Below are 26,728 nucleotides of genomic sequence, written 5' to 3'. Positions count from 1 at the left end.
ATCATCGAGCCATGATGTCAGGATCAGATGATATCTATCCATGGTGAATGGGAGAGTAGCATATACAGCGTGGATACACTGGACGAAGAGATGATTCACTGCCTGGCAGGATGGAATGAGATTTCCTCATGTTATTTAGAATAGTGTGTATTTCTGAACTTTTCCATTTAATATTTTTGGGCCACAGTTGACTGTAAGTAACAAACTGAGGATGGGGGAGAAGGAAGGACTACAGTAAATACAAGTTTATAATACCTCATCAAAAACTCAACAAAAAATTTCTATTTAAAACTGAAAAAAATTAGTGGTGATGGTAGGAGCAGGTGGTAGGCATGGTAAGAGACAAAGATTTAAAGCACCTTAAGGCAGTTATGGGCAAAAGCCTTTATTCTATTAATTGGCCAATTCTTCTGTAAATCCTCTTCACTCTCTTCCTCCTTCTCCCTCTTCACTAAGTAGCTTTATTCAAGAATCTTAGAAGCAGATGTGCTATCCAATTTGATGGTGCACTACAAATTTCTAACAGTTTGTAAAGTGACATCTCACTGTTTAATTTACTCAGAACCTTCTTCCCTTCCTTTATTACTTTGCTAGGGCTGCTGTAACAAAGTATAGCACACTAGGTGGCTTAAACAATGAAATTTATTATCTCACATTTCTTGAGCCTGGAAGTCCAAGCTCAAGGTGTTGGCAGAGCTGGTTGCATCTGAAGGCCATGAGAGAGAATCTGGCTCATGCCTCTAGCCTAGCTTCTGGTGATTTGGGGCCAGTTTTTGGCATTTCTTGTCTTGTAGAAGCATCATTCCAATCTCTGCCTTTATCTATACATGGCGTTCTCTTTGTGTGTGTGGTTGTCACCAAATTTACCCTTTTTATAAGGACATCAGTCAGATTACGGCCTACCCTAATGACATCATTTTAACTTGATTACCTCTATAAAGACATTATCTCCAAATAAGGTTGGATTCTGAGGCAATGTTGATTAGGACTTCAACATACAATTTTTGAGGGATACATAAAACTTAACACTTCCCTATTTGATGTGGTTTGAATGCTCCCTCCAAATCTCATGTTGAAATGTGATTCCCAGTGTTGGAGGTGGGCCCTGGTGGGAGGTGATTGGATCATGGGGGCAAATCCTTCATGAATTAAGGTTTAGCACTATCCCCTTGGTGATGAGTGAGTTCTTGCTCAGTTTACATGAGATCTGGTTGTTTAAAAGAATCCGGGACCTCCCCCTTCTATCTCTTCTTCCCACTCTCACCATGCGACATACTTGCTCCCCATCACCTTCCAGCATGATTGTAAGCTTCCCGAGGTCTCACCAGAAGCAGATGCCAGCACTGTGCTTCATATAAAGCCTGCAGAAGCCCAGCCTCAGATTTTTTATAGTAATTCAAAAACAAACTGTTTTCCCCTTTTCACTTCTCAACTAGCAGTGATAATATACTTTGCAATTACATTTTCCAATTTTGCAATTAATCGATAGGTTTTTTTTTAATTTGACAGGCTTTTTTAAAAAAAAGTATAAGGGGAGTAATTTTTATTAATCTGTATTTGTTGAATTACAGTCATGGACTTGGAAATGCTCTGGTGAGATATGACTAACAGAAAGGGAACAGTATCTGCAAGTTAGTTTACATTTTGGAGTTTATGAATTGTATAAAGCTTAGAGAAGACAAATATTCAGAGAAGGGTGAATGTACGTAAGATCTGGGTTAAAAAAATAGTGTAAGGCCATTCCAAGTTCAGGAATACCTGACATGAGCATTTAGAGTAAATCTTAGAGACGGAAATCTAAAATAAGGAGATGGGCCTGAGTTTATAGAGTTCTGAGCAATGACAGCAACCTTTTAGGAAGTCCACCACTTAATACTTCTTGATTTGGGGCATATTAATTACTCTGTATCTCAGTTTCTCTGCTGGTAATGTGGGGTTGTTGGAATTAAATAATCTGTGAAAAAGAGCCCACTGCTTAGTATGTAATAGGGTTTTCTGTTTTAAATTTAAAATAATAGGCTGGACGCGATGGCTCACACCTACAACTGCAGCACTTTGGGAGGCCAAGGTGGGCAGATCACTTGAGGTCAGGAGTTTGAGACCAGCCTGGCCAACATGGTAAAATCTTATCTCTACTAAAAATACAAAAATTAGCCAGGCATGGTGGCACACACCTGTAATCCCGGCTACTCAGGAGACTGAGGCAGGAGAATCGCTTGAACCCAGGAGGCGAAGGTTGCTGTGAGCCAAGTTTGCGCCACTAAACTCCAGCCTGGGTGACAGAGCAAGTCTGTCTCAAAAAAACAAAACAAAAATGTTGAATAATAATAAATTACTGGATTTTCTATTATTTTAAATTCACCATTACCTATGGAAATTGTTGCACCTATCTTGATCTAAGGAGGTGAGGCCTTGAATAAAATTGTGGTAATTATTTGTAGTGAATAAAGGGCAAGTGGATATTTCAAAGGAAGAATCAAAAGAAATGTTTCCTCAGTAACTGACCCTAATGAGTTGGAGATATGTGAGCTCTCTGACCAAGAATTAAAAGTAGTAAAGAGATTCAGGGAACTCCAAGATAACACAGAAAAGCAATTCAGAAACTTATTAGATAAATGTAACAAATATTTAAATGTTAAACAAATCTTGGAACTGAGAAATACATTTGCTAAACTGAAAAATTCAGCAGAGTGGATCAAGCAGAATAATCAGAGAACTCGGACCATTTGAAAATACACAGAGGAGAAAAAAGAAAAGAGTGAAAATCATTGAAGATCACCTTTTGGGAGTAAAGATATCTGAGGGGAACAAATCACCTAGAAGATACAGAAAATTACCTCCAAAGACCAAATCTAAGAATTATTGGTGTTCCAGAGGGAGTTGAGCAAGAGCAGGGGTAGAAAACTTATTCGAATAAATAATAACAAAACTTGAGAAAGAGATAAATATCCAGGTACTGGAAGGTTAGGGATCACCAAACAGATTCAGTGCAAAAAAGATTACCACAAGGCATGTAATAATCAAACTCTCAAAGGTCAGGGACAAAGAGAATACTAAAAGCAGCAAAATAAGCAAATAACATAAAGGAGTTCCAGTTCATCTGGCAACAGACTTCTCAACAGAAACCATATAGGCCAGGAGGGGTGCAATGACATTTTCAAAGTGCTGAATGAAAAAAAAATCTGTCATCCAAGTATACTGGAACCAGAAGTAATCCTTCAAATATAAAGGAGAGATATGTCCTTTCCCAGACTACCACCAAATCCATCTTACAAGAAATGCTGAAGGAAGTTCTGCAATCTGCAAGAAAAAAAACACTAACCATGCAGAAAAAAACCCTGATACATTTGAAGATATAAAATCCACTGGTAAAATTAAGTACACAGACAAATCCAGAATATGCTAGTATTGTAATTTTGGTGGGCAGTTTATTTATAACTCTAGTATAAAGCCCAAAAGTCAACTCTATCAAAAACAGTAATAGCTACAGCAACCTGTTAAGAGGTAGGCAATAAAAAATACGTAAATTGAGATAACTAAAAGTCAAAATATGTGGGACATGGAGTTAAAGTATACAAGTTTTGTGGGGTTTTTTTCCACTTTTTTTGTGATCTAAGTTGTCATCTTAAAATAACATTTTTTTGTAAACCTCATGGTAATCTTACACAACAGTCTGTAATAGATTTATTAAAAATGAAAAGCAACTAATTAAAACATACAATGAGAAAAAATCATTAACCCATAAAGGAAGACAGGAAGAAAGAGAGGACTTACAAAACAACCATAAAACAAGCAAAAAAATGGCAGTACTTATCAAATAACAACTCTGAATGTAAACAGATTCAGTTTTCCAGTGAAAAGGCATAGAATGGCTGAATGGATATGAAACAAAGTATATTCTGCCACTTCACCTATGAGGATGCACATGGTGAAAGTGATGGGGTGGAAAAAGATATTCCATGTAGCTGGAAACCAAAAAAGAACAGAAGTAGCTATACTTAGATCAGATAAAATTGACTACAAATCAGACTGAAAAGAGACAAAGAAGGTCACTATATAATGATAAACAGATCAATTCAGAAAGAGGATATAACATTACAAATATCTCTGCATCCAACACCGGAGGTCCCAAACACATAAAGCAAACATTAATAGATCTAAAGGGAGAAATGGACAATAATATGGTAATAGTAGGGTACTGGAACTCCCTGTGCTCGGTAATGAACAGATCATCCAGAGAGAGAATCAACGAAGAAGCATTGGAGTGAAACTGAAAATTAGGCCGAAAAATGTATCTGATGGAGCAATATTGGTTGCTCTGGAGCCTCCAGAACTGAAAAAGAGCTGCAAGTGTGTGCTGCTACGAACATCTTTCCAGAGCCTTTTCTGCACAGCTGGTATTGGCATCATACCAAAAGCAGTGTTTATCAAACTAGAGATTAAAAATCAAAATTCATTTTTGCGATAATGACAAATGCCCTGGACCTAACACACATGCACTCGTGTGAGACAAGGCCCATAGGTATCCTCACCTTCCCTCTCCCAGCTCTAGTTAATTTTGAATAATTGTGTATTGTCAGAAAAGTGATCAGTATTAGTTTTTGTTTTGTTGTCCCAAAAAATTTTTTTATTTTTTAATTTTTTGTTTAAAAGCAAGGCATGCTGTGTTGACTGTATAACAGACTAATTTGAATTGTTAAAACTGCTCCCTGGTTCTATTCTGGAGAGTAATCTGGGACATTTTAGTGAGTTTTTCCCCCTCTTTTTTGGGAGGGGGAGTATGGGAGGGGTTTGATTTTTAGTCTTGTTTATTTAAATTAACCAATGGATAGCCCTTAAGGGGAGGAGGACAGATTGATTCCACATTTCCACTTCTTAGATCTCATTTAGAAAACATGTTCTCAATCTAGTGCCCTTAGGAAGAAGTATAGTAAATGCTTCATTTAATAAAGTGCTACTTTTTGAAAGTTTCTCTCTACCCTTGAATAGATCCAGTATTTGATGATACTCATGAAAGTGTGTGGAACCTGTCTTGTCCCTCCTCTTTTCTAGTATGCACTATATATGTGACTGTGACTTTCAAAGACATTTGTTTGCCATTTCCTGATTTGGGGGGAAATTAATTCCTAACTTCGTTCATTAATAAATGAAGAAAAGTATTGCATCTTTGAAATACACTAACTGGATTGAATATGTAATTTTTTTTTTGAGATGGAGTCTCGCTCTGTCACCAGGTTGGAGTGCAGTGGCACCATCTTGGCTCACTGCAACCTCCACCTCCCGGGTTCAAGCAATTCTCCTGCCTCAGCCTCCCCAGTAGCTGGGACTACAGGTGCATGCCACCACACCTGGCTAATTTTTCTATTTTTAGTAGAGATGGGGTTGCACCATGTTGGCCAGGATGGTCTCAATCTCTTGACCTCATGATCCGCCTGCCTCGGCCTCCCAGAATATGTAATTTAAAATAAATTTTTCTGTCAGTCATTGTCTTATATCCTTAGCATAGATTTGCAACTCAGTAATATATTTTATTCCTAGAATGAAGGTGGAGACCTGGTATGTACAGAAAATATGAGAGGTGGTGCTAGAAGACATCTATGGAATGATCCACATCCTTTCAAGTTATGAGACTGAAGGCCTAATCCATTAAGAAGCTGGGGGTGAGGTGAGGGTGAGGAGAACACTTAACAACATTGGGAATAGTCAGGGAATCCCCTTATTTCTGTTTCGCATATGAGGAACCCTAGAGCAGCCAGATGGGGCTCTCTAGTTTAATAAAATCATGGAAAGAGTCTTAAGAAGGCTCTTCTTAAGTGTTAATAGGGATTTATCAGCTTGTTTTTGTTTCAGTTCCCAATTTCTAAAAATGTTTAGGTAATCTTTTCCTTTCCCCAATCCTAATTCTTATAGATTCGTTAGTGTTGAACCAATGATTTCTCATGTCTCAACTCTTTATATATGCATTCTTTCCAGATGTATTACATTTAAAAAGCCCTATGCATACACACATACACACACACCAGACTGAACCATGAAGAAATAGAAAGCCTCAATAAACCAATAATGAGTTAAAGAAAAAAAAGTCTCCCATCAATAAATAAAAAATAAGCCCAGGACCTGATCACTGCTGAATTCTACTCAGCATTTCAAGAACTAACACCAGTTCTACTCAAACTGTTCAAAAAGATTGAAGAGGAGAGAAAACATCCAAACCCATTTATGAAGCCAGAATTCCCCTGATACCAAAACCAGACAAGGACAGAATGAAACAAGAAAACTATATAGGCCACTATCACTATATAGGCCAATATCACTAATGAACATACATGTAAAAATTCTCAACAAATTTTGAGATACTGGCAAACCAAATTCAACAATATGTTAAAGGCTGGGTTCAGTGATTCATGCCTGTAATCCCAGCACTTTGGGAGGCTGAAGCAGGAAGACCACTTGAGGTCAGGAGTTCAAGACCAGCCTGGCCAACTTGGCGAAAACCCATCTCTACTAAAATACAAAAATCAGCTGGGCATGGTGGTTCATGCCTATAATCCCAGCTACTTGGGAGGCTGAGGCAGGAGAATCGCTTAAACCCGGGAGGTGGAGGTTGCAGTGAGCCAAGATCACGCCATTGCACTCTAGCCTGGGTGACAGAGCAAAACCCTCAAAACAAAACATTATAAAGATCACTCACCATAATCAAGTGGGATTCATTACAGGGATGCAAGGATGGTTCAATACATGCAAATCAATAAATGTGATACACCACATTAACAGAACCAAGAACAAAAACCATATGATTATTTAAATAGATACTAAACAAGCACTTGATAAAATTCACATCCCCTTTTGATTAAAAAAAAAAAAAACCTCATCAAATTGGGTATAGAAGGAACATACCTCAAAATAATAAAGGCCATATATGACAAACCCATAGCTAACATCATACTGAACAGGGAGATACCGAAGGCCTTTCCTCTAAGATCTAGAACATGACAAGGATTCCCACTTTCACCACTTTTATTCTATATAGTACTGGAAGTCCTAGCCAGTACAATTACACAAAGGAAGGAAAGAGCATCTAAATTGGAAAAGAAGAAGTTGAATTAGCCTTGTTTACAGATGATATGATGTTTTACTTAGAAAAATCCACCAAAAAACTATTAGAACTAATAAACAAATTTAGTAAAGATGCAATATACAAAGTTAACATACAAAAATCAGTAGCATGTATATATGCCAAAAGCAAATGATTGAAAAAGAAATGAAGAATGGAATTTTATTTATAATAGCTCCAAAGAATATAAAACACCTAGCAATTAATTTAACTGAAGATGTGAAAGATCCATACAAGGAAAACTATAAAACACTGATGAAAGAAATTGAAGAGGACACACAAAAAAATTGGAAAGATATTCCATGTTCATGGATTGAAAAATTAATATTGTGAACATGAGACTAACCACCGCTATTGACAGATTTAGTGCAATCCCTATCAAAATACTAGTGGCATTTTTCACAGAAATTTAAAAAAATTCTGAAATTTATATGAAACCACAAAAGACCCTGAATAGCCAAAGCAATCCTGAGCAAAAAGACCACAGCTGGAGACATCACACTACCTGACTTCAAAATTTACTATAAAGGCATAGTAACCAAAACAGCATGGTACTGGCTTAAAAAACAGACACAGAGGCCAATGGAACAGAATCAAGAACCCAGATATAAACCCACGCATTTACAGCCAATTCATCTTTGACAAAGGCACCAAGAACATATAATGGGGAAAGGACAGTCTTTTCAATAAATGATGCCGGAAAATTGGATATTCATATGTTGAAGAATGAAACTAGACCTGTATCTCTCACAATATACAAAAATCAAATATAAATGGATTAAAGACTTAAACCTAAAACGTGAAACTATGAAACTACTAGAAGAAAACATTGGAGAAACCCTCCAGGACATTGGTCTTGGACACAAGGATTTTTTGTGTAAGACCTTAAAAGCACAATCAATGAAAGCAAAAATAAATAGGATTATATCAAGCTAAAATGCTCTGCACAGCAAGGGAAACAATCAACAAAGTGAAGAGACAACCCACAGAGTGGGAGAAAATATTTGCGATCTACCCATCTGACAAGGGATTAATAACAAGAACATATAAGGAGCTCAAACAACAGCAAACACACATACACACACACACAAATAACCTGATTAAAATATGGGCAAAAGATCTGAATAATTTCTCAAAAGAAGACATACAAATGGCCAACAGGTATACGAAAAAATGCTGAACATCACTACTCATTAGAGAAATGCAAATCAAAACTACAATATCTCTTCCCAGTTAAAATGACTTTTATCTAAAAGGCAATAATAGATGCTGGCAAGGATGAGGCAAAAGGGAAACTCTTGTACATTGTTGATGGGGATACAAATTAGTACAGCCACTATGGAGAATAGTATAGAGTTTCCAAAAAAGCTAAAAATAGTACTACCATATGATCCAGCAGTTTCACTACTGGGTGTATATCCAAAAGAAAGGAAATCAATATATTGGAAAAACATCAATACACTTATGTGTATTGTAGCACTATTCACAATGGTCAAAATATGAAATCAACCTAAATGCCCATCAGTGGATGAATGGATAAGGAAAATGTGCTATATTTACACAATGGAACATTATTCAACTATTACAAAAGAATGAAATCCTCATTTGCAGCAACATGGATGGAACTAGAAGCCATTATGTGAAATAAGCCAAGCACAGAAAGACAAATAACACATGTTTTCACTCATGCGGGACATAAAAAAAAAAAATCTCATGAAAATAGAGAGTAGGCTGGTGGTCACCAGAGACCGGGAAGGGTAGGATGGAAGAGGGGTTTGAAAAGAAGTTGATTGGTGGGTACAAATATATGGTTTGATAGAAGAACTGAAAGCTAATGTTAGATCAGTATGGTGACTATAGTTTACAGTAATGTGTTGTATATCTCAAAATAGCTAGAAGAGAATTCAAATGGTTCTAGCATAAAGACAAATATTTAAGGTGATGAATATCCCAAGTACACTGATTTGATCTTTACAAATTATATGAATATATTATATGATCATATCTACTTCTAAACACTATGTACATCTATCACACATCAGTAAAAAAGGAAAAAAAAAAAAAGCCCTGCTGACATCCTGATTTTAGCCCAGTGTCAGACTTTTGACCTCCAGAATTGTAAGATAATAAATTTATTGTGTTTTAAGCCTTTCAGTTTGTGATAATTTGTCACAGCAGCAATAGAAAGCTAACGCAGTGACCAAATGGGAATATCTGTAGAATTTTGGTGGTGAATGGTACACGGCAGTGAATTTAAGATTTGACTTTCTCCTTAAAGAATCTCTAATGAGAAAAACAGGAAAGACAGGATTGTTAATTGCAGATCTAAATTCTTTTTTTTTTTTTTTTTTTTTTTGAGACGGAGTCTCGCTCTGTCACCCAGGCTGGAGTGCAGTGGCCGGATCTCAGCTCACTGCAAGCTCCGCCTCCCGGGTTCACGCCATTCTCCTGCCTCAGCCTCCCGAGTAGCTGGGACTACAGGCGCCTGCCACCTCGCCCGGCTAAGTTTTTGTATTTTTAGTAGAGACGGGGTTTCACTGTGTTAGCCAGGATGGTCTCGATCTCCTGACCTCGTGATCCGCCCGTCTCGGCCTCCCAAAGTGCTGGGATTACAGGCTTGAGCCACCTTGCCCGGCCTGCAGATCTAAATTCTTATCTAAAGTATTTTTGAGAATTATATTCCAATTATTTAACTACTGAACTCCAACAGGGTATTTAAGTATTCTGTTCCATCTTTGCTATGCCAGAGGCAGGCATTTTAGACCCCAGCTTGAACAGTAAGTCTAGGAATAGGGTTGTCTTTCCTTCCTTTTTGTGCTGTGATTTTTTAAATTATTGTAATCAATTGTCTGTACCTCCCAGCTCAAGTCCTCTAATCAGGCAGCATTCATCAGTGATTGGGAAATAAGTTATAAAATGATTTTGTACATAGTTATTTGATTCAATTCAGCTTTATAGATGAGAGAACTGAAGTTCAGAGGAAATAAGTGATTATCCTTTGTCACATTGCTATTATCCATCTGCTATTGCCAGAGCTGGCCTGGAGCCCAGAAATCTTTTCACCACCCAGTGCTATCTTTCTTCCTCATTATTACATTTCCCGGTCTGGCCTTGGGATTGGATTGCTTCTGGCCTTAGATAACCTTATCTATCCTCTAAAGCAGTATCACACATAAGAAGGAGGTAGCAGTGGAGTGATAGTAGCCTCTCTACCCTCCCTTTTAAAAAAGTCTCTGACAAATAGTCTCATTGTTACTAGAGCAACACAAAATGGAAAATGCTAATAGCAAACATATAGTCATTATGTGTCAGACACTGTTGTAGCCATCTCTATAGTAATTCATTTAATCCTCATCACAATTTTCTGATGTAGATATACTGTTACGGATGAGACCTTGAGGCACAAAGGGGTTACCTCACTTGCCCAAGGTTATACTTACTTGGGATGGGTGCCATCCTTTTGTATAAACTATGATACTTTTTCTCCTTTTTATTTTGAAAAATTTCTAAGATACAGAGAATTTGAAGGAATAGTACAAGAAACACCCATAAACGTATTTTTCATGAATCAGTTATACACTTTGCCACATTTTATATCCATTTGTGTGTGTGTGTGTGTGTGTGTGTGTGTGTGTGTGTGATCATTTCGAAGTAGTAGGCATCACAACACTTCAGCATCTTTTATTTTTTAAAAACTCAGATCATTGCTATTTAGGACTTTGGAATCCTTTAGTTTAATTCAAATATTCATTCACTAATGCAGGACTTCACATTCGAGAGAAGCCAACAGAGAAAGGGACAGGACAGTAGAAATTGTGTGGGAGAGTAAAATTAGTTCAAATATCTAATAGCTAGCTATATATTCCGTACTTTAGCTATATTAGGTCCCTCAATTTTCAAGACAACAGTATGATGTGGGTGATCTTATCTCCATTTTAACAGATAACCTCCAGACATAGAGAGATAACTTGCCCAGGGCCACCCAATCAATACACAGCAAAGCCCCATACAAATCTGGGCTGTTTGGTTCTAGACTTTGAGCTCTTTTCTACTTTGTGCCTAGATAAACCTTTGAGAGGAAAAAAAAATCCAGATTTAAGAATTTTTGCTAACCTTCTTACGGGCAAGTCACCTTCACTGGGGAATATTTACTTAGGTACCCAACTCAAAACTACTTTTAGTTTTGTTTCGTTTGGCCTTTTTTTTTCTTTAACCGATAACCCAATTCTAGACAGAACATAAGGTGCAAGAGAAATCCGGGGAGGTGGAGGGGGAAAAAGGGAAAGGCAGGAGGTGGTCGCAGGATGTTGCCTGCGGCTGGCGGCCCAGTGGATTCTGGGAATTGTAGTCCCAGCCATCCAGGGCATTACCGTTCAGGGCCACGGGAGAACCTGACTGCGCTCCCAGAAGCCTCCGGTGTGCCTCTCTGGGAACGCACTTCCTGGGACGCTGAGAGGGAGACGCTCCAAGAGGCTCCTCAGTGTGGGCGAGTAAAATGCCCTGCGTGTGAGAAGCAGGTAGGTGTGGTCAAGATGTTCCGATTTCTGGGTCTTTTGCATAAGTAACTGAGGATTTTATGTAAAATAGCTAAATCCAGGGGAATCGGGAGCATTGGAAAACGCTCACCACATCTGTGGATGTGAAAATTGAGTAGGTATTTGATAAGGCTTTAAAAAATTATTTTGTACACAGGAGTATGGAAATGTCGAGGTGTGTTGCCGGAACCGCCAAGGGCTGGGAGCTTTGCTGGCGCGGGTTTGTGGGGGAGCCCAAGCTGCTATTTTTGAATAACCAGCTGATGCTGGTTGTGTAATGATGACCTGCTTGCGGTTCAAACCCACTCAGTGTTGCAGGGATGGGCTAGCTCTGAGAGCGTTAACAGTCGCTGTTGCGGTCTCTCTCCATTGGCTGTAAATAGTAGGGCATTTTTTTCTTTCTGCCAGGTCTGCGTCTACTAAGCACAGGGCTCTTCGAAAAGAGGGAGGAGGAGAGGAGGCGGAGGGGGGCGGAGGGGGGCGGAGGGGGGCGGAGGGGGATGCGGATTGCCCTGGGAGCTTGTTTTGCTTTTCTGTAAGTTCTATGTTCCCGGCCTTGTGAGGGGCCCATAGCCACGGGAAAGGTCAGACTTGGTGACCTCACTTAAAATGATTGCCCAAGGAGTCTATGTGTGTTATTTAATTGTAAAGCGATTTCCTCTGACTTTGGAGTGAGGAATTATGCTTGATATCAACTCAAGAAACACATTTGGGGTGGGGGAGGGGTTGGGACTGGACCCCACGGGACTGGACTGAAATCTCCGAGCAGCCAGCTGTAGAGAGCATTCTACATAATGATCATAATAGGGCTAGTGATGAACGCCTCAATCCAGGAAACTCTCAGGCGCACATAATAATGAGTTTCCATTCTCATCTTACCTGTTTGAGATAAATGGTATTTGAAGAGTAAGTGACTAATGTTTAAAGTAGATATATAGAAGCATCTTCAAATGGCAGGTTGAGCCATTGGTGAAACTATTTTTTTTAAGCATTCTAGTTGCAAATTTCAGGATGCAGAATTCAGATCAATTTTGTCTGGTCTTGTTGTCAGTGTCCTTTTTTAAAATTTAAAAGAAAATTTCTTTTGCTTCCAAGACAACTGCACAATCTTCCCCACCTTATCCTTTCACCATAGTCATGAAAATGATCTAAAGCATTCATTAAATATCAATCATATATTCCCAAGACAGCAAAGTGTTTTTCATCCCCATTTCTCCTATATTCTCGTCACAAAATGAGTTATTTTTTTCCTTCTATTTCTATGTATTTTTCTATATTCTATATATTTCTCATATATAATGCATGAATTAAGGAATAAACAGCCTTTTAATTTTTATTTTTGTATTATTTGAGACAGATCATTGCTGTCATCCAGGCTGGAGTGCAGTGGCATGATCATGACTCACTGTGGCCTCAAACTCCTGGGCTCAAGTGATCCTCCCAGGTCAGCCTCCCAAGAAGCTGGGACAACAGGTGTGCACCATCACACCTGGCTAATTATTATTATTATTATTTATTTTATTTATTTTTTTTTTGAGCCAGAGTCTCCCTCTGTCGCCCATGCTGGAGTGCAGTGGTGCAATCTCGGCTCACTGTAACCTCCGCCTCCCAGGTTCAAGCAGTTCTTGTGCCTTAGCCTCCCAAGTAACTGGGACTATAGGCATGAGCCACCATGCCCGGCTAATTTTTGTATTTTTAGGACAGATGGGGTTTTGCCATGTTGGCCAGGCTGGTCTTGAACTCCAGCTCAAGTGATCATCCTGCCTCAGCTTCCGAAAGTGTTGGAATTACAGGTGTAAGCCGCTGCACCCCTGCTCAACTGCCTTTTTAAAAAATTTACTATCTGCCGTTTTTAGTATAACATTTCATTGGTTTTAGGTGATTACTAATCATTTCTTCTAATTCATGGGAATTCAAGCAGAGCTTTTAGAGAAGTACTGTGTTAATTTGAAGTATTTTTCCTATTTCTTTAGGCTCAGATTATTGCTACTGTGTATTCAGATCTGCATGTTTATCTTCTAAGCTGAATAAAGTTGTTTTGGAACTGTCGGGTACCTCAAAGGGTAAGTACGTCCTTTAATTATATCTTATTTCCCTCCCTCCTGCTACCATGTCTGCCAACAATGACTCTTTTTTTTCCTCTCGTTCAACAAAATAAATGTATAGGACAGACCTCTCTTGTGAGTGCAATGATTGATGACTTACAGTTTCTCAGAAAACCCAAATTATAGGTAGAAGGAACTCTCAATGTTACCATCAAGAATTAAGTTAGGGCTGAGCATGGTGGCTCAGCCCTGTAATCCCAGCACTTTAAGAGGCTGAGGTGGAAGGATCCCTTGAGCCTGGGAGTTTGAGACCATCCTGGGCAACATAACGAGATCCTGTTTGTATGAGAAAATTTTAAAAAATACCTCACACCAGTTAGAATGGCAATCATAAAAAAGTCAGGAAACAACAGATGCTGGAGAGGATGTGGAGAAATAGGAACACTTTTACACTGTTGGTGGGATTGTAAACTAGTTCAACCATTATGGAAAACAGTATGGCGATTCCTTAAGGATCTAGAACTAGAAGTACCATATGACCCAGCCATACCATTACTGGGTATATACCCAAAGGATTATAAATCATGCTGCTATAAAGACACATGCACACGTATGTTCATTGCAGCACTATTCACAATAGCAAAGACTTGGAATCAACCCAAATGTCCATCAGTGACAGACAGGATTAAGAAAATGTGGCACATATACACCATGGAATACTATGCAGCCATAAAAAAGGATGAGTTTGGGTCCTTTGTAGGGACATGGATGCAGATGGAAACCATCATTCTCAGCAAACTATTGCAAGAACAGAAAACCAAACACTGCATGTTCTCACTCATAGGTGGGAACTGAACAATGAGATCACTTGGACTCGGGAACGGGAACATCACACACTGGGGCCTATTATGGGGAGGGGGGAGAAGGGAGGGATTGCATTAGGAGTTATACCTGAGGTAAATGACGAATTGATGGGTGCTAACGAGTTGATGGGTGCAGCACACCAACATGGCACAAGTATACATGTGTAACAAACCTGCACGTTATGCACATGTACCCTAGAACTTAAAGTATAATAATAATTAAAAAAAAAAAAAATTAGCCAGGTGTGGTTGCACATGCCTATAGCCCCAGCTACTCTGGAAGCTGAGGTGGGAGGATTGCTTGAGCCTGGGTGGTCGAGGCTGCAGTGAGCCATGATTGCACCACTGCACTCCAGCCTGGGTAAGAAAGCAAGACCCTGTCTCAAAAAAATAGAAGCCAGCTGCTATTAGACATATGTACTCTTGTAACTCTCTTGTAACTATAACTCAGAATTGTGCCTGGAAAAAATAGTGCAGGGTCTATGAGATCTGTGACTTCCTAAAGCTCTCAGCCACTGTTCCTGCTCCAGCCTTCTTTAAATTCTATTCAAAACCACAGAAAATATATACTTTGAAAATATTTTTATTTGAAATTATGTCTTTGTTAACATTTAATTGTGTACCAAATTTTATCTTCTTTTCTAAAAGTCATGGTGGAACAGAGGGTCAAATGACAAATCTGAAGTGGTTATTTGAAATAGAGTCTATATTTGATTTAGTCAGTGTCTCCAAAGAGAATGTTCTGTCCTTCTTATTATATGACTATAACCTATAACCATCTGTGGTCATTTGCTGAGGGTCCAGAAGAAAAGTATGTTTCTAGTTGAAAAAAGTAAATAAGCCTGCTAATAATCATTACTGACTTACATTTCTGACCGTATTCTGGTTTACAAAGGACTTTGCTATTCATGATTTTACTACTTTGTGGTATACTTTGAAAAATTTGAGGTTCAGAGGACATAAGTGACTTGTCCAGTTTGTAAATGATAGGTTCTGAGTGGTATTCAGGTCTTTGGTCTCCTGGACAACAATACCAAGCAGCTTCCTAGATGGAAACAACAAACACACTTAGGTGTATGTACGACGTAGCTCAAAGCTGTCATCCAGCTAGTACTCATGACTGCTTGTCAGATTTGTTAAAGTGTTCTTAGCCTGGCACATTTTCCACAGTCCCTAATTAGGGATTTTCACATGGCAAAAAGATGTTTTTTTCTCCATTAAAAAATATATATATTGTTTAGCTTTACTAAATATTAATTTGATATATTAACCACTCTTAAGAGAAATATGTCTAATTCATGACATACCTGTTAAGTTGAAAACAGAAGAATCAACACCGGAACAATGGACTTTTTGTTTTTGAAATGGAGTCTTGGGGTTTCATCATATTGGCCAGGCTGGTCTGGAACTCCTGACCTTGTGATCTGCCTGCCTCGGCCTCCTAAAGTTCTGGGATTACAGGCATGAGCCACCGCGCCCGGCCAGGAATAATTGACTTTCAAAGCATTGTTGAAGTTAGCCAGCGTTGCTAAACCTAGATATGTATTCCTAGAAGCATAGTCTGCATGTAGGTACCTAAGGATGGCCTTGTCTTTGCTAAGCACAGGTTTCTGGGGGAAGAAAATGAATGTTGTTTTGTAAAATGGGAGAGTCTTTTGGCCAAAAAGGAGAAGGCAGGGGCACAGTCTAGAAGCAGTCTGGATGTATCAGAATGCAGGGTGGTGTGAATTGTCCCAAATGAAGCGAATGGAACTGAGACTAAATTTCTGTGTATATTCTGACTAGAGTTATACAGAACCTCCATTTGTTTGCTCATTCATTCAGAAAATAATTGAGTGCCTTTTATGTGCCAGTATAGGACACAGTGAACAAAACAAAGGGATCTCTGTCCTGGAATTCACAGTCTGATGGGAAAGAAAACAACACTGAACAAGGAATTATAAGAACGATCACTGCTACAGAAGAAAAAGTGCAAAAATGCTACCACAGCATATAACCAGGGGTGGGGGGAGGTTTAGGGCAAGCCTCCCTGGATACTAGAAGAATGAGTAAATATTAGCCAAGCAAATAATAGGTTGGAATTAAGAAAGTTCTAGGAGAAAGACCATGAGGGAAGGCCCTTAACCGAATTAGAAAGCGAAAAATTTGGGAAGTTAAAAGAAAGGTGGTGTGGCTGCATAGACTGTAGTGTGTAGGGTGGAAGAGTGGCACATAAGAAGGTTGAGAATTTGGTAGGAATCAGGTGGTGTAAGCTATGGGGAGGATTGGAAACTTTAGAGACTTTATTCTGTGGGAAATGGGAACTTATTGAATGGTAAGAAATGGAATGGCGGATGAGGTTTGCATTTGAAAAAAATTATTGTGGATTAAAACTAAATGACACAGGACAAGAGTAGTCTTTTTACCCTTGCAAGTATGAACAAATCCTAATCTGGAAGTCAGCATTATCTTTGTTTTAAAACATCAAACGTATTCTTTCCCCAAACTATCCTATAAAATTTTACTTTAGGCATGCTGGCTTACTTTTGTAATCCCAGCCCTTTGAAAGGCTGAGGTTGGGGGATTGCTTGAGCCCAAGAAGTCAAGACCAGCCTGGGCAACATAGCAAGACCCCATCTCTACAGAAAACCTAAAAGTTAGCCTGGCATGGTGGCATGCACCTGTAATCCCAGCTACTCAGGAGGCTGAGGCAGGAGGATTACTTGAGCCCAGGATCTCAGCTCACTGAAATCTAGTGAGCTGTGATCATGCCCTGCACTCCAGCTTGGGTGATAGAGTAAGACCCTGTCTTAAAATAAATTACTTTCTCTTTCTCGTTGGATATATAACTTATCAAACCATAAGCATGTGAAATTAAGAACAGGGCATAAAAGCGAAGTAGCCAAAAGAAGCTACAAGGAGCTAGACATTAATTCCAGCATCAGGCCAAAATTTAGCTTAAGAATTAAGCTAAAGGTTAATAGTACTTCCCTTCTGAGAAAGTGCCATGGTATCCTTGTTGACTCTGTATAGATAGGCCTTTGTCCATCCCTGAGATCTGAGCTAAAAATGCTTCATCAAAGGCAATTTCAGAGAACCAATATAATATTTGTATTGATTTGATGCAGATTACAGTTAAAAGCACTTCATACTGAAATATATATTGCCCCACCTCTCTTCATTAATGTCATTTGATAGTCTATAGGCTAAGAATTATAGGAATTTATTTTTCTTAATAATTAATTTTCTTTTTTTTTTGGTAGAGATTGGGTCTTGCTATGTTGCCCAAGCTGGTCTCAAACTCCTGGGCTCAAGCTATCCTCCCACCTTAGCCTCCCCAAGTGCTGGGATTACAGGCATGAGCCACAGCACCTGGCCTGGAATTTATTAATAATAGAGTTATACATCCTGATCTTGTTTCTCCATTTACATTTCAGGAATCAGTGTTACAGGGCAGTTTGATTGGAGAAATCTCAATTACATTGAAATTCCAATTATTTCTATACTACTTCTGTTTTTTGTTGCTGTTTGTTTTGAGACAGAGTCTCGTGCTCTGTCGCCCAGGCTGGAGTGCAGTGGTGTGATCTAGGCTCACTGCAACCGCTACCTCCCGGGTTCAAGCGATTCTCCTGCCTCAGCCTCTTGAGTAGCTGGGATTATAGGCACGTGCCACCATGCCTGGCTAGTTTTTGTGTTTTTATTAGAGACGGGGTTTTACCATGTTGACCAGGCTGGTCTCAAACTCCTGACCTTAAGTAACCTGCCCGCCTTGGCCTCCCAAAGTGCTGGGATTACAGGCATGAGCCAATTCGCCCAGGCAGTATACTGCTTCTGAAAGCAAGAAGGAATTGTGATTGCATTAGGACTTTGAGTGGGTTATCTGAAGACTTCTGAAGCTTGAGAGAAACAGAGGGAACCTTTTTCTTATGTCTTCACAACTTTAATCAAATCCTTATTCTCCTTCATTTCTCAGTCTTTAACTCCTGGCTGATAAATTTTTATGAATAGGTACCTTATTCACTTTGCTTAACACCTAACAATAATCACTTGATATGTAGTAATTATACAGTTGATTCACCACCAGCACTTTAAGTTTACATAAAACAGCTGTTTCTTTCCACAAGCCTGTCTGTAGACACATTGGGGGCAAGGTTCAGGTCTCAGTGGTCTTGGTATTTTTCCAGGGCCTAAGTTTACATAAAACAACTGTTTTTTTCCACAAGTCTGTCTATAGACACATTGGGAGCAAGGTCCAGGTCTCAGTGGTCTTGGTGTTTTTCCAGGGCCTAACAGAGTGTTTTGTGTATGCTAGACACTCAGCACGATGTAAGTACTTGTTGAATAAATGATTGCTTCTTACTAATAACTACTTCCTTGTACAGTTCTTCATTACCAGTGGCCCACCTTTGTGAGTTACTGGGGTCTTTGTACAGAGCCCACTACTCGTTTATTCAAATAATCCTAGAATCACTTGTGTGCCAGGCACACAAGTTGTATGGGGGCGATAGGTGAATAAGCAAAGACCACCAGAGAGCTGTATCCTAGACTTTGGCATCTCTAGTAGCTTTTTCCAGTGCAAACATTCTCAAATCTGTACTAGTTTCCATTGCTGTACTGAGGTGTTTGGTTGCCACAATTAAGCAAGACAACTTTTTCCCAGTTTGCATGGAAAAAAATACTGTAATTTGTCTCTCCCTTTCATAAAATTTTCTTAAACAATTGCTACTTCTAATAATATTGACAGAAGGTAACATAATAAATAGTAAACTAATACTAATGGAAAAACTTAGAACTAACCATGTTTAACTTGAGAGCTTTAAAAATGGTTACTTGTGGTTAAACTCTGATTTTATATTGTACATTTATATATGCTTTGTATATATTTGAATATATATGTATGTACACATAGGCATTTTTTTGGTTAGTAAAATTATTCTGGCTGGGCGCAGTTGCTGATACCTATAATCCCAGGTTGTCATTTCAGCACTTTTGGAGGCCAAGGCAGGAAGATTGCTTGAGGCCAGGAGTTAGAGACCAGCCTGGCCAACATGGTGAAACCAGTTCTCTAAAAGAAGGAAAAAAAGAATGGGAAGAAGAATTGGGGGGGGTGGAAGGAGGGAGGAGGGCTGGTTCACACCTGTAATCTCAGTACTTTGGGAGGCTGACGCTGGTGGATTGCTTGAGCACAGTTTGAGACCAGCCTAGGCAACATGACAAAACCCTGCCTCTACAAAAAAACAAAAAACAAAAATTAACATAGTGACATGTGCCTATGGTCCCAGCTACTCAGGAGGCTGAGGTCGGAGGATCGCTTGAGCCTGGGGGGTCAAGGCTGCAGTGAGCCATGATTGTGTCACTGCACTCTAGCCTGGGCAACAGGGTAAGACTTGTTTCAAAAAAAAAAAAAAAAAGAAGAAAAAAAAGAAAAAATTATTCCTGTATTATATGACTAGATTAAATATGCAAATAACATTGTTTTCTAAAGAACATTGTGCCCTTCCACTGGAATTCATGAGAATCACATTCTAAGCCAGCTTCCTAGCATTTTGGTCATAATTGTCTTTCTGATCCTAAAAACTTAGAAACAAACTTCACCATCCCAGCAGATAATACTTGATTCTGCAAAGGATGATGGAACTGTATACAGAAATAAAAATTATTCTCAACCTTGCCCCTTCATCATGCTCTGACCAAAAAAAGTAAACCTTATTGAAGTAGTCTGCTCTATTTCCTCATAGTAGATATTATAGAAGGCAGAGAAAAAACATTTGAGTCGTGCTTCGAGAGTGAATATCAGACCCTTGAGGAAATTAAAGCTGAATATAATGCAAGCTTTTTATAGTTTGTCATATACAGAAAAAGAACATGGCCTTTTAATTTGTAATGAAAGTCCTGGTGACTGTTTTTCTTATAATAGCATTAATAGAAATAGGTTGTCATTACTTGAAAAACGTTTGCATTCATCTTATATGAACAGTAGTAGTAATAACAAACAAGTGCTGTAGATTTCCCTGAAAAGCACTTGGGTCATCTTGAATCAACAAGGAAGTAATTAAGCAGAATAATTTCAGGTACCAATGTTCTCATCTTTTCATTTGACTGACTCATTGGAGATGAGCTCATTTACTTTTTATAATTTCCTCGTGTGCCTAGTACATAGGAATGAGATCAGTTTGATTTTTCTTATTTAACATTCATTCAATGAATGTTCTTTGAACTGCTCTGATGTGCTTGGCATCACATCAGATGCAAAGTGATGAGCTGGGTCACTGAACGCTAAGAAGTAGTTAACACTTGGCGTAGCATTTATTATGTCCTAGACATGTTTTAAGCACTCAACATTATATTATCTCATTGAACCCATAGAACAACCCTGCGAGGTTGGCACTGTTATTCTTTCCATTTCACAGATGAAGAAAATGAGGCACAGGGAAGTTCTGAATCTGGCCCAAGGTCAGTGAGCTAGTAAGTGAGGAGATGGGGATTAGAATTCAAGCAGCCTTGCTAAGAGTTGACTCTCAACCATTCCCCTGTTCTGTACTGCTTCTTTCCCTACACCTTTGCCTTTTATGAGCCACCTTCACCCCTGCTGCATGAGCATTTGAGGCTGAATTTGTGGTGTTTGTAGCTAACTGATGATTGATGAGTGCGCCCTTGCTATATGAGTGCCTGACATATACAGAGTGCTTGATATATGTGTTTTGAAAGAACGATTATTGACAAACAAGAAGATTGAAGGTGTAATTGTAAGAGATTTTAACATTATCTTGGTTGTTTTTTAATTCTGAAGAAAAATACTGATGACTAAAGATTTTAGTTGCTCCATTACCCAGTCAGTAATAACCAAATGTGTGTGTACCTGTGCTCTGAGGTCACACACACCTGCATGTATATACATTTGTATTGTACGGAGAGGAAACGGGAGAGACTTTCCCTCTTTGCATTGACATTTCATCATTAAATGTTTTGCCAGTTGGCACCACCCTTCCTGCTCTGTTCTGCTATTGTCCCCTCACGATTTATCCTCTTGTGTGTCACCCCCTAGTCTGACTGACAGCACTCCACAAGCTTGCCTGCCATGGGCTGTCGGGATGTCCACGCAGCCACAGTCCTTTCCTTCCTATGTGGAATCGCCTCAGTAGCAGGCCTCTTTGCAGGGACTCTGCTTCCCAACTGGAGAAAATTACGATTGATCACATTCAACAGAAACGAGAAGAACCTGACTGTTTACACAGGCCTGTGGGTGAAATGTGCCCGGTATGACGGGAGCAGTGACTGCCTGATGTACGACACTACTTGGTACTCATCAGTTGACCAGCTGGACCTGCGTGTCCTCCAGTTTGCCCTACCCCTCAGCATGTTGATCGCCATGGGTGCCCTGCTGCTCTGCCTGATTGGAATGTGCAACACTGCCTTCAGGTCCTCGGTGCCCAACATCAAACTGGCCAAGTGTCTGGTCAATAGTGCAGGTTGCCACCTGGTGGCTGGGCTGCTATTTTTCCTGGCAGGTACTGTGAGCCTCTCCCCATCTATCTGGGTCATCTTTTATAACATCCATCTGAACAAGAAGTTTGAGCCAGTCTTTTCATTTGACTATGCAGTGTATGTCACTATTGCTAGTGCTGGGGGCCTGTTTATGACTTCCCTTATACTGTTTATTTGGTATTGTACATGCAAATCTTTGCCTTCTCCTTTCTGGCAACCACTGTACTCCCATCCACCCAGTATGCATACTTACTCACAGCCCTATTCAGCACGCTCTCGCCTCTCTGCCATTGAAATTGACATTCCAGTAGTTTCACACACCACTTAATGGGGAAATAGTTAATTGTTAAAGAAAACTTCTTGTAGCCTCACATTCCCCTTGTGCAAGGAGCTCTTTTGGACCTATATACATTTTCCTTTGTTTTTGACCAATCAATGAAGCCAAATTTGTATGTCCTGGTAGAATGAAGTGCTGCTAGTTTTTATGAGAAGTACATTATATTAAATGTGAATTTTTTTATTTTGCTTCTTATACTGGAAGGAATTTTAGCCTTCATATTGATATCTAATTAATTATTTAAGTGGAAGAGGCCTGCATCACAATTGAGGTAATTTAGAGCAACATGTTAAAGAATCATGGTTAGCAGAAGCTGTTGCATACAATCTTCATGAATATTTCAGTGTATATTTTTCTTTTTCTATAATACCTTTAACTGCAAAGAAAAGGCAGTTTCAAATATAAGAAATTTATTTCAGGTAAGGGTAATATTTTAATAGTAGTCAATAATCTAGCTTAAGGCTGTAACTCTTCTCTCTCGGGGCTAATTGTATGAATAGGTGTCAGTATATTGAAGATTACTTTCTTTTGTGACTTTCTTCTACCTCATGCCAGTGTTTAAAAGTAAAATGTATTTTAAATGATGTTAGACTAAGACCACCATTCTAAATATCACCTACTTATGAATAACATATAATACTTTTTAACATTAATGATTCCATAAATTGTGTTATTGGGATTAGAATGTGCTTTATGACAGGTTAGTGTTTCCTCTGAGGCAGAAAACCCTTTTTTGGAGATATCATCCATCAAGCAGTACTCATGCCCGTATACAATCTCTTAGTGGCTAAGAGAAGTAAATAAAAGGGCCATAATCATTTGTTCTCTTTCAGACATAATTTAGTAGGGGACAAGAAGTCTGTTCTTCAGTGACTACAATAGAGATTTACTCTGGTGACTGCCTTTTGAGTTATGGGTGATGTAAGGTATGGCTTTACCATAACCTTGATTCATTCACCCTTGATTCATTTCCCACCCCTGTCACTGATTATTTCCTTGAGCATATATCTCTGCCTAACACTTTAGTAGGTGCTATAGAGGATATATGAAAAGTATGAGATCTGGTCCCATCCAGTAAGACATTTTAATAGAGAAGATCAAAATGTTACCTGATGGTTGGGGAATAGTCTGACTTCATTGGCAGTTGGCCTTAACTTCTTAATCATTGATCCAGGAATATTTCAACCAGAGGCACAACTTTCTGGCAGACAGACAAATTGTACAACACCAACAATATCCTGGACCTTGAAATTCTGTTTACTTCAGTCCATTGTATCCTTAAGGCACCTGTGCTAGCCTAGATTTTGTAATAGCATTGATTTATGAGAATGGGCAAAAGTGGTAGAGAAATTGTTCCCTCTCCACTTCTGAAAGTATGATGATGTATTAAGGATGGAGGAGTTATTTTTGATGAAGTAACAATTAGATGAAAACCATGTTAAAACTGAGATGAACACTTAGAAATTCAGGGATATTGGGTCTTTAGCCTTATGAATTTGAGCTGCTTATTTAATTAGTGTGATTTGCTACATATTAGTACTATATTCATAAGGATTTTTTATTAACCATTACAGATTTTACAAACAGCTAGTTATATGGTAAACAGATTATTATGCCTTTTTGCAATTCTGAATATGATTCTAGTATTTGTGTAGATGTATTTGGTACTTTTTCCCCTAATTCCAACACTAGTTTATATATATATAGCAAATAAATCTAGTTGTATACATTTTTAAATGCTGTCAGTAGAAAGCACACAAGGTTATGATTTTTTAAATTACTAGCTTCTGATTTCTTTCACTTCTGATCCTTTTCATTTTTCTTAGCTGTAGCTGAGTCTTGATCATTTTAAGACAACGATGAGTAGAATTTTGAGATTAATATTAATTTTCCCTTTTTGTTAATTTCAGTCCCCTCTCACTATGCTTTTGTCCAGAATGATCAAGAATTCTACCATCCCTTGGGTCGTTGTGTATAAACAATGTTAAATAAAGGTAGACTCAGTCATTAACATATTAGACAAGTTTTTTTAGTCCATGAGATTGTAAATATAAACGTTAACTTTCCTATAAGAATCTTTTGGCTTTGTATTCTATAGCCTCAAATTGGTATTTATTATGGATTCACTAGACAAACAGCTGTTTCCTTATCGTCTTTTTTCTTTAGTGTTTCTGATTTGCTATCAGTAGCTATTTTTAAAGCCATCAAAGGAAAATAATTATTTACAGTTTTTGAAGTCACTTTTGAGCCCTCATCAAGCTCTCATTGTGATGGGAGGGATACCTTTTTGTTGTTAAAAGCCTATTAATGTTAAAGGCCTTTTATGGAAACCAACTTGGAAAACCACCTTAAATGTGGATGTATCAGATTTGGTTTATCCAGCCATGGGAGAGAAAACCTAAGTTTACTTTACTTGTACATACACACTACAATGGATAGTATGTTTGCTGTAAACTACAATGTAAAACCTCAATAAAAGTGCACTGTACTTCTTGATGTTTATTAAAAGATGTATTTTTACAAGTTTCTGCTTCTGTTTTTTTCCTCAGTGTTTTAAGGTGAAATATTTTGAGAAATGTTTCTCAGATGTATGTAAATTGAAAAAGACATTTCCATTTAAAGCCCTAAAATGTATGAACTCGAAGGCCGGGTGCAGTGGCTCACGCCTGTAATCCCAGCACTTTTGGAGGCCAAGGCAGGCGGATCACTTGAGGTCAGACACTTGAGAGCATCCTGGCCAACGTGGTAAAACGCTGTCTCTACTAAAAATACAAAAAATTAGCCAGGCATGGTGGTGTGCACCTGTAATCCCAGCTACTCAAGTGGCTGAGGCACGAAAATTGCTTGAACATGGGAGATGAAGGTTGCAGTGAGTTGAGATCATGCCACTGCATTCCAGCCTGGGTGACAGGGAGTTTGTTTCAGAAAAGGAACTAGAAAGGAATTGGAAAACATGGAACTATTATTCCACAAGTGCCAAGACACTGTATCCATTTCTAAGAGTAGTCCGAATGGTCCTGTGGTCCTAATAGTTCACTGGGCTTTTTTTTTTTTTTTCTTCTTTTCTTTCTTTTTTTTTTAAGCAGTCCGCAAAGAAACAATTTGTGGGCCAGACTGCCTCATCAATGGAGTTTTCTCAGCCTATGATCTTAGAGACTGGGAGTTCAGTTCTCAAACAGTTAAGTAGAGGGAACTTTCCATACTCATCAAAGCTCGAGGTTACCAGGAGAAGTGACAGTCATGTCACCTCAACATTTCTGAAACCTGTGATGAACGTATAGTTTTGGATTACACCTGTGTTGGGGCATTTCTTACATACACTTCTCACTGAAACCTGTGGCTCTATTGGTTAGATGGCCGAGCCATATGTTGCACTGGAAATGAGAAGCTACTTCAAGCTGGGTTACACTAAAGCACAACAGTCCAGAGTGGACTTATTCTGCCAAAAAGTGAGGAAATGCTCAAAGAATTGTGGGAGCTTATCAAATTTCACAGGCTCCAGATTGAAGGTGCTCCCATTAGCCAAATCTGGGACAATCTGAATATCAAAATAAATGATAGTAATGGGTTATAACTCATTGAATAAAATACAAATCCACATGTCCATGCTGATATAAATATGGAAGAAAGAAAAGTTCTTTCTTATAGTAAAATACCAAATAAGAAGTAGAGAAAAAAATGAGAAAAACATCAATGGGGTTAAAACTAATTGACTGAATTTTGTATGAGAGGCAAGATATTTACTTAGTCTCAAAGTACAAAATGGCTTATTAATTTCAGAGAGGAAAATAACTTCATAGTGGATAAACTTGGCAACCTTAGCTGAGTGATCAAGTTTGTCGCCAATAATAAGAAAAAGCAACAACATGCACTTCCTTATATGATGCAAGGAGAAGGCCACCATATTTCTGAGGTCTTGCCTGAGTCTAATCTTGAAACATGCAGCTCACTGGTCCCATTTTTGCTTTTCGTTTCCTTCTCTATCCTGATCTCGTATCTCTTCATTTTTAGAAAAATGCATAAAAATGTAGTCCTATCTCCAAAATATTTTATAAAATAAACTATTTTAGGAGAGATTTTTTTAAAGAATTTGTCGGATCATCTGTCCTGAAAAACCAAAAAGTCCCTGCAGAAGAGTTGTACATCAAAGTCACAGAAATACAGGACTGGATGGGAACTTAATTAGCTGTTCCATTTCTGTTGGTTAGCAGTGTCTTCAATCTGAAAGCATATTCATGTTACCCCACACACACTAGAGGACCCTTTCCAGGAGAGGCTCATTCACCTTGTACCTGCTGGGTGGCTCATTACCCCTCCAGCCCAGCCAGCTTCTGTGTCAGTGCCATAGCATGCAAGAAAGCCCTTTAAAC

At 38.7% G+C, this 26,728-nt stretch overlaps 1 protein-coding gene across 4 annotated transcripts; it reads left to right on the top strand.

Moving 5' to 3' along the window:
• The first annotated feature begins 11,396 nt into the window (after positions 1-11,396).
• On the top strand, positions 11,397-24,881 carry CLDN12 (claudin 12). Of its 4 annotated transcripts, none has more exons than XM_015134057.3 (3): positions 11,397-11,631; positions 13,623-13,712; positions 20,947-24,881. In XM_015134057.3, the coding sequence occupies exons 1-2, from the start codon at positions 11,419-11,421 to the stop codon at positions 13,674-13,676; spliced, it is 267 nt and encodes an 88-aa protein (XP_014989543.2). In that variant the 5' UTR covers positions 11,397-11,418; the 3' UTR covers positions 13,677-13,712; positions 20,947-24,881.
• The last annotated feature ends 1,847 nt before the right edge of the window (positions 24,882-26,728 follow it).

The sequence above is a fragment of the Macaca mulatta genome, chromosome 3 (genome assembly GCF_049350105.2).
Source record: "Macaca mulatta isolate MMU2019108-1 chromosome 3, T2T-MMU8v2.0, whole genome shotgun sequence".
NCBI classification, from domain to species: Eukaryota; Metazoa; Chordata; class Mammalia; order Primates; family Cercopithecidae; genus Macaca; species Macaca mulatta.
Note: the sequence above shows the minus strand (reverse complement) of the source record. Positions and strands in the feature narration are given on the sequence as shown.